This window comes from Trichomonas vaginalis, chromosome III, assembly GCF_026262505.1.
Source record: "Trichomonas vaginalis G3 chromosome III, whole genome shotgun sequence".
Taxonomy (NCBI): domain Eukaryota; phylum Parabasalia; order Trichomonadida; family Trichomonadidae; genus Trichomonas; species Trichomonas vaginalis.
Genome location: NC_067205.1, coordinates 9,702,835 through 9,720,495, shown reverse-complemented (window position 1 = coordinate 9,720,495; position 17,661 = coordinate 9,702,835). Strand labels below are relative to the sequence as shown.

Below are 17,661 nucleotides of genomic sequence, written 5' to 3'. Positions count from 1 at the left end.
GCGATACTTGTAAATCTATTTAAACTATTAGTTTGCTATTATTGAAGAACTTTATAATTTTTTTTTCTTATGTATGGAATTAAAGATAATTTTGCCGATTCCAACTGGTTTTTCTATATGAGTTAAATATGCCAAGTGAAATTGGACTTGCCAATATTGTAAATTGAAGTATGGACTATATATCGATTTTCATTGATTGATGAATAACTCGGAGTAATGTAATTGTTGATAATGAAAAATAGTTTTCAATTGCTGGTAAGGGCCAATGTATGTTCAATAGCTCCGAAAGCAAAAAATGCACGTTTAGAAAAAGACGATAACGATTAAATTACAAAATCGATAACGATGACGATTAAATTACAAAATCAATAATGACCCATATTCTTTGATGTTAATCAGAAAATTTGATGATTAGATTATCATTGTATGATGTATTTTTCACAAAAACAAATTGACACGATTATAAACAAACAATTTGCAGGCAAATTACTCATAATTATCCTCGATTTTATCGATAGGGTCATTGAAAGGTTGATTGCGGTAAGTTTGAGGCATCTAAATAACCCAACTATAGCTTTGATACACTGTTAACATCATATTCTCAATGTTCCATTCTTTATTCGATAAATTTTTGAAATCTTGAACTGAGACTTTAGCAGAAATTTGTATTAAATTAATTATGTAGGAGATAATGAGATCATATTTATTCTATTAATAAGACAATTCAAAGTAAATCTCTTAAAATTTCAATCCAATTAACCAATTTCACAGATGATATTCCAAACACCACTTTATATGCCAAAACAAATATATTTCAGTTGGAAAAATATCTCAATGTGGTCCATCAGTTTGAGACGATTATTGTCCCATCCTTTCTTTTATTAGAACATCAATTAAATCACCAAAAATAGAGAATTTATATAAATTCTAACTAATAGGGTTAAATTTAGCGATGGAACGGAACAATTAAATAAAAAGTTATAATAAAATTCCGATTTCGATATTTTTAGAATCAGACAATAATATACTCATAATTTCCCTGAAAGCAAAATTTTAAAAGAAATTTTGATAGGATCATCGAATTGCAAAAACCATTAATTCTTTAAATTAGCCCATTATATAAATATTTCCCACAGGATAATTCAAACACAATTGTGTATCGTTTGGTTTCAATTTTGAGAAAATTAACGATAAACCAAATATTGAAATAATTTATATCAAAAGCCATTATGCAATTTCAAGAAGCTTTCATTTTTGGTTAAATCATGAATCATTCAAAATGAAAGCTTGATTGGTCTATTCAATTTCAATGCTAAAAAAGGTTACTCCTTTTTAATTTTTATCCTTATATATCGGTGATCTGTCCTCAATGGAAATGTACTTTGAAACGAACATGATCGAAATTGATGATAGGAGATTCCATCGATAAAAAAAATTTTTTTTTATTTCAAATTTTTGTTTTTTTCTTTTATCCATGGAGTTGAAAAATCTGGATAACTCAATGATCCCTTCTCCATTGGATGAACACGAACATCTTCCAGATACCGCGTTCTACAATGATTGGGGATTACCAAGACAAAAATTAGTCGATATCAGAGCAGACAAGGAAGCAGAGAAACACGAGAAATCAAATGAGAAAAAATACGAAAGTCCCAACTTTGGAACGTTTAATGGCGTATATATGCGATGCATTTTGTCAATTTTATCCGCTGTCTATTACTTAAGACTTGGATGGGTGGTAGGCAACTGTGGACTTGTTATGGCACTCGTTTTAATCCTTGTTTCTGGTGTAGCTACTATTTTAACAACATTATCATTATCAGCAATCGTTTCTAATGGCTTAGTACGTGGTGGTGGTGTCTACTACTTCATCTCACGCTCTTTAGGTGCCGATTGGGGTGGCACAATTGGTGTCATTTTCTCATTTGCAACAACATTCAGTGCAGTTCTCCACTCATTCTCATTTGTCGATGTAGTTCAAGCTTGGCATGGCGGATATATTACAAATGGCGGCAAATGGGATCACGAAATAATAGCTATTTCTTTAATTTTCATTTTACTTTTGATTATATGCACTTCTCTCAAGGTAGAATGCTATATGGAATACTGTCTATCAGCATTGATCGGAGTTGCCATGATCGGTTTCTTCTTTGGCCTCTTAAACAAAAATACTCCAAGATGGAAAGTTTCAAACCTCAAGAACAACCTTTGGGCAAGTTATTTACCAGGAGAAAACTTCTTTACAGTATTTGCCGTCTTCTTCCCAGGCTGTACAGGTATCATGGCCGGTGCAAATATCAGTGGAGATCTTGCTGATCCACAGAAGTCAATTCCTGTAGGTACAATTGGTGCTATCATCACAACAACACTATTGAACATGATCACAGCCATCATTCTTGCAAGTGCTGCTACAAAGAACGTATTATTAACAGATACAACAATTATGTGCGACATGTCTCTTTGGGGACCACTTGTTTATCTTGGTATAATTGGTGCTGCTGTATCATCAGCATCAGCAGCTTTAATTGGTGGTCCAAAGACATTCCAATCATTATGCGAAGACAAAATTCTTCCAAAAGTCTTTGATTTCTTCGCTGTTGGCAAAGCATCATCAAATGATCCAGTTCGCGGCTTCATTTTAGGTTTCTTGATTGTTGCTGTTTCATGTTTTATTTTCAAAGATTTGAACACTGTTGGTACAATTCTTACAATGTTTTTCCTCATTTCATTTGCACTTATTTGTGCTGCTTGTCTTGTTGGTTCTATGTCACGTTCTCCTTCATGGCGTCCAAGTTGGAAGTACCATCATCCTATTTTAGATGTATTAGGTGCAGCTCTTATGATCATTGGCATGTTCTTGATCAACTGGGTTTTCTCATTAGCAACAGTTGGTGCATGTCTTGCGATTCTTGCATATTTCCACTGGGGTGTTACAAATGCAAACAATTGGGGTGAATTCCCTATTTCACTTTTATTCACAGATACAGTTTCTAAACTTGAAAAACTCGGAGGTATCCAAGATAATGTCAAAACATATCGTCCACAAATCGAATATGTCATTGATGCAGAACGCGAGAGTTCAGTTGAGAAATCAATCATCAACATGTTACCATTCAACCAAGTCATTGATAAATCATATTCGATCATGGGTATCTCATGTTTAGGTATTTTATCAGATGAACAGAAAGACACAATCAACAATGCTGGTTTCACACATTACTGGGGATCTATTGATGCTGATTTGTGCTCACGTTTGATTGCTAATGCCGTTGGTTATGGAAAAGTTAAACCAAACATTATTGCAACACATTTCTCAACATCACCACGTTTCTTCTCATTAGTTTGTGCAGCCATTGATTCATCAATGGGTGTTTTGATTTCAAGGAATTTCGATACATTCGATATCAATGTCGAAAACCACTTCCCACTGGATATTTGGTGGCTTGCAGATGATGGTGGTCTTACATTGTTAGTTGGATATCTCCTTTCGACACACTCAGCATGGAAGAAATGCGACATCAGACTTTTCACAATTCTTCCAGATGGTAGAGAGATCACAGATGTCCAAGTCAAACTATCTAAGTTGCTTCATCTCTTCCGAATCAAAGCACAGATCTTAGTTGTCAAAGGGATGAGCGAACTTCCTAAAGAAGACATGTATGCACAGTGGAACGACTGCAAGATTCAAGCACAGAATGACACAGACACAAAAGCAGTCAACAAATTCTTGAAACTTCGCGAATTCTTGATGAAATACTCAGACAACTCATCATTGATCATCTGCACTATACCAATTCCAAAAGTCAATGTTACACCAGAATTATGGACTAGTTTGATGGGCTTTGTTAGTGATTCTATGCCCCCATTTATTTGGTCACGCGGCAACAACGAAAACGTCATCACATTCAGTGCTTAATATCTATTTTTATTCTTTTTTATCTTTTGTTTTTTATCTTTTTTTTCTTGAATAAATACAGCTTACTAATTCATTCTTTCATTTTTAATACGTGTATTTTGTAGCAACTGAATTAATTCGTTTTTTTAAACGTAAACTTCAGAATTTTCTCACTTCAAAATGTTAAAGAATGAGTAGTTTGATATTTTGACAAATTCGAATTTTAGGAATTAATAATTGCATATTAATTTGGGTATTAAATGTTATATCTACATATGTACCAAAGATCAATTTTAACTAATTTTCATATTTTTTTTTATTTCAAATTACATTAACAAACAACGATACTTATGAAACTATTTATAAATGACTTACTATAATGATCCTTTTGGCTCTTGATTTCAAAGATATTAATGAAAGTTTTTATTCAGAAGACGGAAAAAGCCTCATTAAAGTCAATGATACATCACCATATCTCAGAATATCAGCTAAATGCGAAAAAATACAAAATGAATGCTTTAATGGATTGATTTCATTAATTTCATTTTCATTTGAAGACAACCCAAACTTAACAACAATTGGATCAAATAGTTTTAATGATTGCCTGTTTCTTACTACTATAAATTTATCATATTGCAATAAACTTAAATATATACGCGAGAAAGCATTTTATGGTTGCAATAGAGTTGAAAAAATACTCTTACCAAAAGGACTTCTTGAAATAAGTTCTGGGGCTTTTATATATTGTAATTTAATAAAAAGTATTTTAGTCCCAGCATCTGTTGAAAAAATTGGTGATAGGGCATTTGTTTCCTGCTCTAAGCTAGAAAATGTTACTTTTGAAGAAGGTTCAAATTTAACTTCATTAGAACATCATGTATTTTATGATACTAACATTACTTCGTTTCAAATTCCAGAAAAAGTCTCTAAAATTAATGGAGCAGCATTTTCTGATGCAAAATTAACAAATCTTACAATTCATCCTAAAAATAAATTCTTTGTAATTGAAAATAACAACTTTGTTTTATCTCCAAATAAAATTATTTTATTCTTTATTTGTAACAAATCATCAGAAATTCCAGATAGTGTCACAACTTTAGGAGACAGTTGTTTTGAGAATTCTAATATTAAATCAATAACATTTCCAAATTCAGTCATTTCTTTGGGTGAAAATTGCTTTTGGGGTACTAATTTTCAAACAATAGAACTTCCAGGTTCTCTCATAACAATTGGAGTGGGATGCTTTTTCGGTTCACCTATCAATAGCATAACTATCCCAGAAAATGTAAAGAACATTAATAGTTATGCATTCAATTTTTGCACTAATTTGACAAATATCACATTTTTAGGACCTTTTGATTACATTGGCCGCGGTGTATTTGAGTATTGCATTAGCCTCGAACTCATTATTTTTCATTGCCCACCATTTATCATTTTTGGAGATTATTTCATTTCGCGTACTTCACCTGATTGTACAATGTGTTTTGCAAATAAGACTTTGTTTTCAAATGAAACAATTCAAAAAATATGCATGTATCGGTTTCATATATAAATGAACCAGATCTTATTATTACTACAGATTCTATGATTATGAATTCAAAACAAACAGAAATTTATGAATATTGGGGATATAATTACACGAATGGAATAACTATTCATAAATCAGTCACAAAAATCAAAGAGCGAGCTTTTGAAAATTCAGACATAACTAAAATATATTTTGAATCCAATTCAGCACTTTTAGAAATCGGAGATTATGCATTTAAAAATTGCTCAAGACTATTTTCATTTAATTTATCTTATGGTAATTTAAATACATTAGGATTTGGAACATTTTCAAATTGCATGAATTTGACTTCAGTGAACTTTGCTTCGAACAATTTTATGATCATGGGCAATGCTTTTGAGAATTGTACAAATTTATTAAATGTAAGTAATATGTTAAATATTCCTAATAAATGCTTTTCTGGGTGCACTCAAATAAAAAATATAAATATTGATGAAGGATCAATACATATTGGTGAAAAATCATTTGAGAATTGTTATTGTTTAGAGAGTATAAATATTCCTTCATCAGTTGAAACAATATCAGAAAATTCTTTCTTAAACTGCAGAAATCTTAAATCAATCATATTTTCAAGCACAAATTCACTTTCTGAAATATCATATAATTCATTTAGAGGATGTAATTCACTTCAAAACATAAGTAATTTCGAATCAGATAACTACAAATGTATTGATAATACTCTTTACTATAAGAATGAATCAAAATATTATCTTATTTACCATGTAATTAATTCTTCAGAGAACTCACTTATTCTTAACTGCAATGTTATCTGCAGTTATTCATTCAATGAATGCAACAACATATATAACATCACTATTCTTCCAAACACTGTTTCACTGATTGAACAATATTCATTCAACAACTGTTTGAATCTTCAACACATCAACTTCCCTCTTTCAGCCGAAACTGTTGAATCACATTCATTTTTTGAATGCCGTTCTATTTGTTGTCCTCTTATTATTGAAAACACAACTATTGATTATCTCAATATGATTGTTGGATCAGGTATTCCTCGACGACTTATTATTTCATGTGGAATTTACCACAACTCCAAGAAACATCACTCAATTAAAAGCATTTGTAATTCTTCAGTCATTCTTATGCTGGCAACATAATGCTAAAACTTCTTAATTAAATCATTTTTTTTTAAATTTGAATATTTATAACTGAGAAAGGATTTCCTAAGAGTATAAAAAAAGCACAAAAACGATTATTTTTTCATTCAATCTATGCATTATTTGTGCATTTTTTTATATCTTGAGCACATAATTTTTAGCGAAAATATTTATAATACGACTCACCTATGTTCTTTTTGGCTCTTAATTACAAAGACATTGATCAAAATTGCTATGCAGAATATAATAATATCTCACTAAAGTCTTTCGACACACTCAGCATGGAAGAAATGCGACATCAGACTTTTCACAATTCTTCCAGATGGTAGAGAGATCACAGATGTCCAAGTCAAACTATCTAAGTTGCTTCATCTCTTCCGAATCAAAGCACAGATCTTAGTTGTCAAAGGGATGGGCGAACTTCCTAAAGAAGACATGTATGCACAGTGGAACGACTGCAAGATTCAAGCACAGAATGACACAGACACAAAAGCAGTCAACAAATTCTTGAAACTTCGCGAATTCTTGATGAAATACTCAGACAACTCATCATTGATCATCTGCACTATACCAATTCCAAAAGTCAATGTTACACCAGAATTATGGACTAGTTTGATGGGCTTTGTTAGTGATTCTATGCCCCCATTTATTTGGTCACGCGGCAACAACGAAAACGTCATTACATTCAGTGCTTAATATCTATTTTTATTCTTTTTTATCTTTTGTTTTTTATCTTTTTTTTCTTGAATAAATACAGCTTACTAATTCATTCCTTTATACTGATCTTATATTATTGTTAAACAGAATATTTTGTAGCAATTTGAATAAACCTGAAACGAATTCTGATGTTTTGTTTTAACGTAAACTTCAGAATTTTCACACTTCAAAATATTAATGAATGAGTAGTTTCATCTATTGACAAATGCAGATTTTAGGAATTAATAATTGCATATTAATTTTGGGCAATAAAAAGTTATATCTACATGTGTATCAAAGTTCAATTTTAACTAAATTTCATATTTTTTTTTGATTATTTCAAAATACATTAAAAAAACAACGATACGTATGAACAAATTTATAAATGATTTACTATAATGATCTTTTTGGCTCTTGATTTCAAAGATATTAATGAAAGTTTTTATTCAGAAGACGGAAAAAACCTCACTAAAGTCAATGATACATCACCATATCTCAGAATATCAGCTAAATGCGAAACAATACAAGATAAATGCTTTTTTGAATTGATTTCATTAATTTCATTTTCATTTGAAGACAACCCAAACTTAACAACAATTGGATCATATAGTTTTTATAGTTGTGAGAATCTCACTACTATAAATTTATCATCATGCAATAAACTTAAAATAATATCCGATTGTGCATTTCTCGTTGCTCTAAAGTTGCAGAAATACTCTTACCAAAAGGACTTGTTGAAATACAATCATATGCTTTTAGTAATAATAAATTAATAAAAAGTATTTTAATCCCAGCTTCTGTTGAAAAAATTGGTAATAGTGTTTTTGAATTCTGCTCTAAACTAGAAAATGCTACTATTGAAGATGGTTCAAATTTAACTTCATTAGAACATCATGTATTTTATGATACTAAAATTACTTCGTTTCAAATACCAGAAAATGTCGCTAATGTTAATGGAGAAGCATTTTCTGATGCAAAATTAACAAATCTTACAATTCATCCTAATAATAAATTCTTAATAATTGAAAATAACAATTTTGTTTTTTCTGCTAATAAAAGTATTTTATTCTTTATTCGTAACAAAACTTTTGAAACATATGAAATTCCAGATTCTGTCACAACTTTAGGGGATAGTTGTTTTGGGAATTCTAATATCAAATCAATAACATTTCCAAATTCAGTCATTTCTTTGGGCGAATATTGCTTTTGGAGTACTAAAATTCAAACAATAGAACTTCCAGGTTCTCTCATAACAATTGGAGTGGGATGCTTTTTCGGTTCACCTATCAATAGCATAACTATCCCAGAAAATGTAAAGAACATTAATAGTTATGCATTCAATTTTTGCAATAATTTGACAAATATCACATTTTTAGGACCTTTTGATCAGATTGGTAGTTCTGTATTTGAATTTTGTGATAAACTCGAACTCATTATTTTTCGTTGCCCACCATTTGTCGTTTATGGGTCTTATATCATAACCACTTTTTCACCTGATTGTAAAATGTCTTTTTCAAATAAGACTTTGTTTTCTTATGAATCAATTCAAAAAAATATGCATGTATCAGTTTCATATATAAATGAACCAGATCTTATTATTACTACAGATTCTATGATTATGAATTCAAAACAAACAGAAATTTATGAATATTGGGGATATAATTACACGAATGGAATAACTATTCATAAATCAGTCACAAAAATCAAAGAGCGAGCTTTTGAAAATTCAGACATAACTAAAATATATTTTGAATCCAATTCAGCACTTTTAGAAATCGGAGATTATGCATTTAAAAATTGCTCAAGACTATTTTCATTTAATTTATCTTATGGTAATTTAAATACATTAGGATTTGGAACATTTTCAAATTGCATGAATTTGACTTCAGTGAACTTTGCTTCGAACAATTTTATGATCATGGGCAATGCTTTTGAGAATTGTACAAATTTATTAAATGTAAGTAATATGTTAAATATTCCTAATAAATGCTTTTCTGGGTGCACTCAAATAAAAAATATAAATATTGATGAAGGATCAATACATATTGGTGAAAAATCATTTGAGAATTGTTATTGTTTAGAGAGTATAAATATTCCTTCATCAGTTGAAACAATATCAGAAAATTCTTTCTTAAACTGCAGAAATCTTAAATCAATCATATTTTCAAGCACAAATTCACTTTCTGAAATATCATATAATTCATTTAGAGGATGTAATTCACTTCAAAACATAAGTAATTTCGAATCAGATAACTACAAATGTATTGATAATACTCTTTACTATAAGAATGAATCAAAATATTATCTTATTTACCATGTAATTAATTCTTCAGAGAACTCACTTATTCTTAACTGCAATGTTATCTGCAGTTACTCGTTCACTGAATGCAACAACATATATAACATCAGTATTCTTCCAGATACCGTTTTAATAATTGAAAAATATTCATTCAACAAGTGTTTGAATTTGAAATATATAAATTTTCCTTATTCAGTTGAAACAGTTGAATTTCACTCATTTAATGAATGTCCTTCTATTTGCTGTCCCCTTATTATTGAGAATACGAAACTTGACTATATCAGAATGATCATAAATTCAGGAATTCCTCGAAATCTTATTCTTTCATGTGGAGTAATTCAAGGATCATATAATATTAAAATGATTAAACTTATGAACAACAAAACTCCGAGCCTTTTCTGGAAGCATCTTTCTAAATAATCTCTATTTTTTTTAAATCTTTATTAAATGTTTACTATTCCCATAAAAGTGGTTGATAATGAAATCAATCATATTCTTCAAACATCCTTCCAAATTGGTGATCGTTATATATTTATTTTCGTTTAAATTGTTTTTAATTGCATTTCTTTTAATGAGAGTGATATTCTTAACACAGTATATAAACTTGAAAAAGCAGAAGGTATCCAAGATAACTTCAAACATTTTTTACTACAAATTGAATATGTCATTGCTGCTGCGCCAGAATGCAGCTGATAAATCAATCACAAGTATATGAAATCCATACATCTCTATTGCACTGATGTCATATTTGAAATGTAAACATCTCAAAATTTGGAGATGTATGTTGTACGATAAGATTTTTTATTTTTTATTGTTTTTTTTTCCCCTTCAAATACAAAATCTCTAATCAAAAAGTATATAAATACCAAGGATATTGGCTGTCACAAACATGAATTCATGTAATATACTTCCAATCCTATATTATTTCAAAGTTTCAAAAGTAATCTGAACTGATTTTTCCTTGAAATCTATAATAGTTTCAAACTACTATCATAAACAGAGTCGTCAAGCAAAATACGCATAATGATTCACAATGATTACCATTTTGGTACTATTTTTCAAAGATATCAATCAAAGTTGCTATTCAAGTGATGGTAAAAAACTCACAAAAGTCACAGATCCATCACCATACCTCAAAATATCAGCTAAATGTGAAGTAATACTAGATGAATGCTTTCGTGAATTAAATACATTAATTTCATTTTCATTTGAAATTGATCCTAACATAACAACAATTGGAACTAGAAGTTTTTGGGGATGCAAAAATCTTTCAATTATTAATTTATCATCTTGTACCAAGCTTAAAACAATATCCTATGCAGCTTTTGGAAGTTGCGAAAAAGTTTCCGAGATACTTTTTCCTAGAGGACTTCTTGAAATACAGAAAATTGCCTTCTTTAGTAATAAATTAGTAACAATTGTTAAAATTCCCGCATCTGTTAAATTTATTGATAGAGAGGCATTTTATTTCTGCGAAAAACTTGAAAATGCAATATTTGAAGAAGGTTCAAATGTAAAATCCCTTGAGAATAATGTATTTGCTTACACAAATATTACTTCGTTTCAAATTCCGGAAAATGTTTCAAAAGTTGATGGATGGATATTTTCCAATGCTAAATTAAAAAATCTTACAAGCATTTTATGGTTGAAAATAATACTTTGTTTTCAGCAAATAAAAGTGTTTTTTTTCTTTATTTGTAATCGTTCATTCGAAACATATGTAATTCCAGATTTCGTCACAATCTTAGGAGATCATTTATTCTATGATTCTATTATCAAAACAATAGTATTACCAAATTCTATAACAACAATTGGATATCGATGTTTTTGCTTTACACATCTTATCACTATTCAAATTCCTCAGAATGTGAAATATATTGATGAGCAAGCTTTCTTTTTATGTTCTGAATTGATAAATGCTACATTCTTAGGAGCCCCAGATTATTTAGGTGATAAAGTGTTTGATAATTGCAAAAAATTAGAGATTATCAACTTTCCTAATTCACCAATGAATATAAATGGTAATAATTTCATTACAAATAATACACCTAAAACAAAAATGTATTTCACCAATAAAACCTTGTTCCGTGATAATTCTATTAATAGGATTACAAATGTTTCAGTTTCGTATATCAATGATTCAGATCTTATTATTACTCCTAGATTATTTGTAATGAATGCAAATCAAACAATTATTTATGAATTCTGGGGCTATAATTACTTTTATTATAGCACTATCCCTAAATCAGTATCATGCATCAAAGAAAGAGCTTTTCAAAATTCGATAATTCCTCAAATAAATCTTGAAAAAGATTCAAAGCTTTCTGTGATTGAAAATTTCGCTTTCCTGAATTGTTCGAAATTAGTTTCATTTAATTTTTCATCTACTTACTTGAATACCATTGGCGTTGAATCATTTAAAGATTGCATTAAATTAACTTCTGTGAGTTTCGCTTCTAGTGATTTAGTAATCATGGATACTGCATTTGAAAATTGCATTAGTTTGGTAAGTGTAGCTAATGTTATTAATATTCCTAATAGATGTTTTAGAGGGTGTGTTAATTTGACTAATATCGGTATTCAAGGATATTCAAAGATGATTGGATATAAATCATTTGAGAATTGCTATTCAATAGAGAGTATTAGTATTCCATCATCTGTTCAATATATATCAGAATATTCATTTTTAAATTGCAGAAATCTTAAATCAATGATTTTTCCCGAGAGAAATCATTTAGTAAACATATCAATAAATTCATTTTCAGGATGTAATTTGCTTCAAAACATATCTAATTTTGAATCAGATAAATACAAATGCATTGATAATACGATATATACAAAGAATGAAACAGGGGAATATCTCATTTTTCATCTTAATAGATCATTAGATAAAACTCTTTTCATCAACTGTAGTGTTATTTGCACTTATTCTTTCAATGAATGTAACAACATTTATAACATCACTATTCTTCCAAACAGTGTTTCATTGATTGAAAAATATTCATTCAATAATTGTTTGAATCTTCAACACATCAATTTCCCTCTTTCAGTTGAAACTGTTGAATCTAATTCATTTTTTGAATGTCGTTCTATTCGATGTCCTCTTATTATTGAGAACAAGAAACTTCACTATATTAGAATGATTAACGAATCGGGAATCCCCCTTACACTTATTATTTCGTGTCGAGTTATTCATGGTTCAAAAAAACCTGGTATATTTAAAAAGTTTTATAATTCATCTACCAAATTTATCTTTGGTCAATTATCTAAATAAAAACTTTATAATTTCATTACCTTTTGCTATAATTTTTATTTCAACTACACTAATTTATTAAAACATAATTTAATTAGATAGTTAAAGAAAACATGTGGGCACAATGGAATGGATGCAAGATTCAAGCACATTATGAGATAGACACAAAGGTAGTCAACAAATTCTTGGAGTTTCGTTAATTCTTTGGACTAGTTTGATTGGCTTTGTTAGTGATTCTATGCCACCATTTATTTTGTTACGAGGCAACAATAAAAACGCCATTACAGTGCTTATTTTTTTTTATCTTATTTTCCTTGAATAAATTCAGAAAACTCATGAACTCTGGCAACCTTTGCGTGTCCCAATAAAAAGCAGAAAAATAAACTCGCATTTACTTAAAAGATTTGAAGTTCTTCATTGAAAATGCAAAAGTGTCAAAACATTTCAAAAAAATCTATGATTGGTCAATACGAAATCCATAATTTTATGGAATACACATTAAGGTTATTATGAACAGTTCTCTTATTTACAAAATTTGATCCGATTCGAAAATTTCTTCTCAAAAAAATCATTTTATAAATTTTCATAATCTAGGGGATTTCTCACCTAGATTATGAAATTTCTGCATTAGAAATTGCTAAAAGTGCTCAAGTAAAATACTGCCAAGCTTACATTCATACAAAAATATCCAGATTGATTCAATTGCTTTTTAGAAATTATATTTTTACCTCCCTTTTCATAGTTATTTTAAACAACTTTTATCAACAAATCTCTCAACAAAAATATGCATAAATGATCCAATATGATTACCATTTTATCCATTATTTACACAGATATCGAACAAAGATGTTATTCAAGTGACGGAAAAACACTCACTAAAGTCGATGATACATCAAAATATCTCAGAATATCAGCAAAATGCGAATTAATACAAGACAAATGCTTTTATCAACTAAATTCTTTAATTTCATTTTCATTTCAAGACAATCCTAATTTAACAACAATTGGAAAAGAAAGTTTTAGGGAATGCATTAAACTTTCAATAATTGATTTATCATCTTGTAACAAACTTAAAATAATATCTGAGGAAGCATTTTATCATTGCGAAAAAGTTACTGAAATACTTTTACCAAAAGGACTTCTTGAAATACAATTCCATGCTTTTGCAAATAATATATTAGTAACAAGTGTTACAATTCCAGCTTCTGTCGAAATAATAGAATCTTTAGGGTTTCAAGCATGCTCTAAGCTAGAAAATGTTACTTTTGAAGAAGGTTCAAAATTAACTTCATTGGAATATTGTGTATTTTCTTTTACTAGCATTACTTCGTTTCAAATTCCAGAAAATGTCGCTAATGTTAATGGAGCAGCATTTGGTGATGCAAAATTAACAAATCTTACAATTCATCCTAATAATAAATTCTTTGTAATTGAAAACAACAACTTTGTTTTTTCTGCTCATAAAAGTATTTTATTCTTTATTTGTAACAAAACTTTTGAAACAATTGAAATTCCAGATTCTGTAACAACTTTAGGGAAATTTTTATTCTACCGTTCTAAACTTAAATCAATAACATTTTCAAGTTCTCTCACAACTATCGAAAATGATTGCTTCGAATTTTCAAAACTTGTCTCTGTTACAATTCCAAAAATTGTGAATAGAATTGAAAGTTATGCATTTGGTTATTGTGATGATTTGATGAATGTTACATTTTTAGGACTCATTGATTACATTGACGAAAAGATATTTATTTATTGCGATAATCTCGAACTCATTGTTTTCCCAAATTCATCGATGATAGTAAACTCATATCAATTCAGTTCAAGTAATTCTCCCAAAATAAAGATGTCATATACACACAAATCTTTTTTTTCTTCAAGATCAATTCTAAGAAATACTATTGTTTCAATTTCATATATAAATGAATCAGATCTAATTATTACTCCAAAGTTATTTATTATGAATTCAAACCCAACAATAATTTATGAATATTGGGAATACATTAATTCAGATTCTCATTCTATTACAATTCCTAAAAACGTAACAACAATCAAAAAAGGCGCATTCGAAAATTCAATTGTTTCTATAATAAAATTTGAATCAGATTCACAACTTCTAGAGATCGAGAAAGACGCATTTAGAAATTGTTCTAATTTAAATTCATTTAGTTTTTCTTCTTCAGTTTTATTTACTATAGGAATTTCAGCATTTAAAGGATGCAGTAAATTGGCTTCTGTGAGTTTTGCTTCAACTAATTTAAATCTCATGGGTAATACATTTGAAAACTGCAGCAATTTAGTGAGTGTGAATAATATTAAAGATATTCCTAATAGTTGTTTTAGTGGTTGTTCTAAATTGAAAACAGTGAATATAATCGAAAATTCAAAAGTGATTGGATATAAATCATTTGAGAACTGTTATTCATTAGAGAATATTAATATTCCATCAACTGTTGAAACTATATCCGAAAATGCATTCTTAAACTGTATTAAACTTAAATCAATCACATTTCCCCAACAAAATTCTCTTGAGAAAATATCAAATAATTCATTTTCTGGATGTAATTCTCTTCAAAGCATTTCTAATTTCGAATCAGATAAATACAAATGCATTGATAATACTCTTTATTATAAGAATGAAACAGGAAAATATCTAATATATCATGCAATCAATTCACCAGATAAAGTTCTAAGTCTTGAGTGTAATGTCATCTGCAGCTATTCATTCAATGAATGCAACAACATCATTGACATCAAAATTGTTTCAGACAGTGTTTCACTGATTGAACAGTTTTCATTCAACAACTGCAAGAATCTTCAACACATCAACTTCCCTTTCTCAGTTAAAACTGTTGAATCCAATTCATTTTTTGAATGCAATTCTATTCGATGTCCCCTTATAATTGAGAACACAACTTTTGATTATCTTAAAATGATCATTGATTCAGGCATTCCTCAACGACTTCTGTTTTCATGTGGAGTAGTTCAAGGATCATATAATATACACGCTATTAAGCGCATGTTTAGCAATTCTCCAAGTTTATTCTGGAGACATCTTTCTAAATAAATAGTTTTTATTTCATATCATTCATATACTACTAATATTTTTTATTCTTATATTTACTCTTCAAGTTGCTATCAAATACTTCTCATATCAAAGATATTCTGTATAATATCTTCGAAAGCAGAGCTTTTATGTTCTATAACGCAAATAGTTTCTATGCTTAATTATTTTACTTACTTTGCTAATAACTAATTACTGAATGTTTAGTTTTCATTCGCAAAAAACTGACAAAAAAAAATGATTCCGATATTATTTGGCTTAGCAGCCAGAGTCATAGAAACAAAGCGCGAGTCGTTCAATTCAGCCCTTGAAAAATCAGATTACAATTTAGTGCTTGTTACATCAGTAAATGTTCACGATTCTAAGAAGATTTTGAAATATTTCACTGCTGCAGCACATAAATCCGAAAATGGAGTTGGATTCATCTCACTTGATGTTTCAAATGACAACAAGAACATCCAATATTATTCTATTGTTGATGCTCCTTTAATTTTCTTGTATTACAAATCAGACAGAATAGTCCAATATACAGATAACTACACAGTTGAGGACATCTACAAGTATTCTCTTCGTGTTTTAGAAGAGCCAGTTGTTCATTATCCTAAAAATGCTTTCGAAATCTTAGAATTCCAACAACTTGCACCAGCAAACTTAATTATTACTGACACATCATTGGTCCCACAGATAAACCAATACGCCAGAATTTGCCATTGTTTAGTTCATTTCGCTGTTGTCGAAGATTCCAAACTTGTTAGCGATCTCAACCTCGACGACATAGTATTTACGAAACCATACGAAGAATTTACTACAAATTTCGATTCTTTGATTTCTGTCAGAGATTTGATCAAATACTCACAGCCAACATGGAATTTCGTAGCAAATCAGAACCTCATTGGCAAGCAGAGTGTCTGTGTTCTTTATGATAAATCAATTCCATGGCATTTCCATAGAATCAACGAAGTTTTCAATCAATCAAAAGTAGAACTCGGAATTCCACAAATCAGATACTTCGCCATTGATTTCTTCGATGCGCCAAAGTTTGTCCGTCAATTTGGCGTTTTTAAGTTCTCATATCCTCTTTTCTTTGTTACAGGGCCAACATTAAGCATTTGGCAAGTCTGCGATAACCCACTACAACCAGCCGAAGACATATACTACTGGATTCGCTTCCAATTGACAGGAAAAGGCAAACCAGAAGTTATTTCTCGAGTTCCAATGCTTTACGCCAACGATTTCATGAAAATCGCACTTGATGCAGGCTCTGATTGCATCCTTCTCGTTGCTGATCCAGGAATGGAGCACTACAAGGAATGCAAGAAGAATGCCGAAATTATTGCAGAAGTTTTCGCTGGATGTGACAATGTTCGCATATACGAATTCAACCCTCGCACAGAACACGTCCTTGGCCTCCAAATTCCTCAAAAGAATACTCCACAATTTTCTGTTTGGCCGGCTGTTGATCCTTACAACGGAAAAACATTCCAGGCCGATTACCCTCTTAACGAGATCTTCAAGATTCTTCTGAAAATCTTCAAAGCGCCAATTAAAGACGAACAAGCCAAAGCTGCAGTCGCATTGGCCAGACAACTCATCCCAGGTCTCTAAGGAATACAGATCTCTTAAATGTTAGTTTTATATTAAATAATTTTTTTTAATATTCGTTATGAAAATTATTTTTTTATAAGAATTCGTATTTGAATATGATTTATATATTAATATAGATTGAGTAATTCATAATTTTCTATTCCAAACAGTCTTTTATTAAACCTTTG

The 17,661-nt window shown here is 29.7% G+C and overlaps 8 protein-coding genes across 8 annotated transcripts, besides 1 other annotated feature; all 8 read left to right on the top strand.

The window, feature by feature from the left end:
* Positions 1 to 160: 160 nt before the first annotated feature.
* Positions 161 to 378: a mobile genetic element.
* Positions 379 to 1,462: 1,084 nt separating this feature from the next.
* TVAGG3_0672990 lies at positions 1,463 to 3,985 on the top strand (the record flags this gene model as incomplete). Its single annotated transcript, XM_001327174.1, has 1 exon — positions 1,475 to 3,916. The coding sequence occupies one exon, from the start codon at positions 1,475 to 1,477 to the stop codon at positions 3,914 to 3,916; it is 2,442 nt and encodes an 813-aa protein (XP_001327209.1).
* A 289-nt stretch (positions 3,986 to 4,274) lies between these two features.
* On the top strand, positions 4,275 to 5,447 carry TVAGG3_0672980 (ribonuclease inhibitor domain-containing protein; the record flags this gene model as incomplete). The annotated part of the gene is made up of 1 exon (XM_001327175.1): positions 4,275 to 5,447. The coding sequence occupies one exon, from the start codon at positions 4,275 to 4,277 to the stop codon at positions 5,445 to 5,447; it is 1,173 nt and encodes a 390-aa protein (XP_001327210.1).
* Positions 5,448 to 5,485: 38 nt separating this feature from the next.
* TVAGG3_0672970 (uncharacterized protein) lies at positions 5,486 to 6,577 on the top strand (the record flags this gene model as incomplete). Its single annotated transcript, XM_001327176.1, has 1 exon — positions 5,486 to 6,577. One exon carries the CDS (start codon positions 5,486 to 5,488, stop codon positions 6,575 to 6,577), a length of 1,092 nt encoding a protein of 363 aa, XP_001327211.1.
* Positions 6,578 to 6,843: 266 nt separating this feature from the next.
* On the top strand, positions 6,844 to 7,319 carry TVAGG3_0672960 (cation:chloride symporter protein; the record flags this gene model as incomplete). The annotated part of the gene is made up of 1 exon (XM_001327177.1): positions 6,989 to 7,273. One exon carries the CDS (start codon positions 6,989 to 6,991, stop codon positions 7,271 to 7,273), a length of 285 nt encoding a protein of 94 aa, XP_001327212.1.
* Positions 7,320 to 7,474: 155 nt separating this feature from the next.
* Positions 7,475 to 10,188, top strand: TVAGG3_0672950 (amphoterin-induced protein family; the record flags this gene model as incomplete). Its single annotated transcript, XM_001327178.2, has 1 exon — positions 8,829 to 9,992. The coding sequence occupies one exon, from the start codon at positions 8,829 to 8,831 to the stop codon at positions 9,990 to 9,992; it is 1,164 nt and encodes a 387-aa protein (XP_001327213.1).
* A 93-nt stretch (positions 10,189 to 10,281) lies between these two features.
* TVAGG3_0672940 (uncharacterized protein) lies at positions 10,282 to 12,967 on the top strand (the record flags this gene model as incomplete). The annotated part of the gene is made up of 1 exon (XM_001327179.1): positions 10,606 to 12,846. One exon carries the CDS (start codon positions 10,606 to 10,608, stop codon positions 12,844 to 12,846), a length of 2,241 nt encoding a protein of 746 aa, XP_001327214.1.
* Positions 12,968 to 13,294: 327 nt separating this feature from the next.
* Positions 13,295 to 15,927, top strand: TVAGG3_0672930 (surface antigen family; the record flags this gene model as incomplete). The annotated part of the gene is made up of 1 exon (XM_001327180.2): positions 13,628 to 15,892. One exon carries the CDS (start codon positions 13,628 to 13,630, stop codon positions 15,890 to 15,892), a length of 2,265 nt encoding a protein of 754 aa, XP_001327215.1.
* Positions 15,928 to 16,055: 128 nt separating this feature from the next.
* On the top strand, positions 16,056 to 17,511 carry TVAGG3_0672920 (thioredoxin-like family; the record flags this gene model as incomplete). The annotated part of the gene is made up of 1 exon (XM_001327181.1): positions 16,127 to 17,494. One exon carries the CDS (start codon positions 16,127 to 16,129, stop codon positions 17,492 to 17,494), a length of 1,368 nt encoding a protein of 455 aa, XP_001327216.1.
* Positions 17,512 to 17,661: the final 150 nt, after the last annotated feature.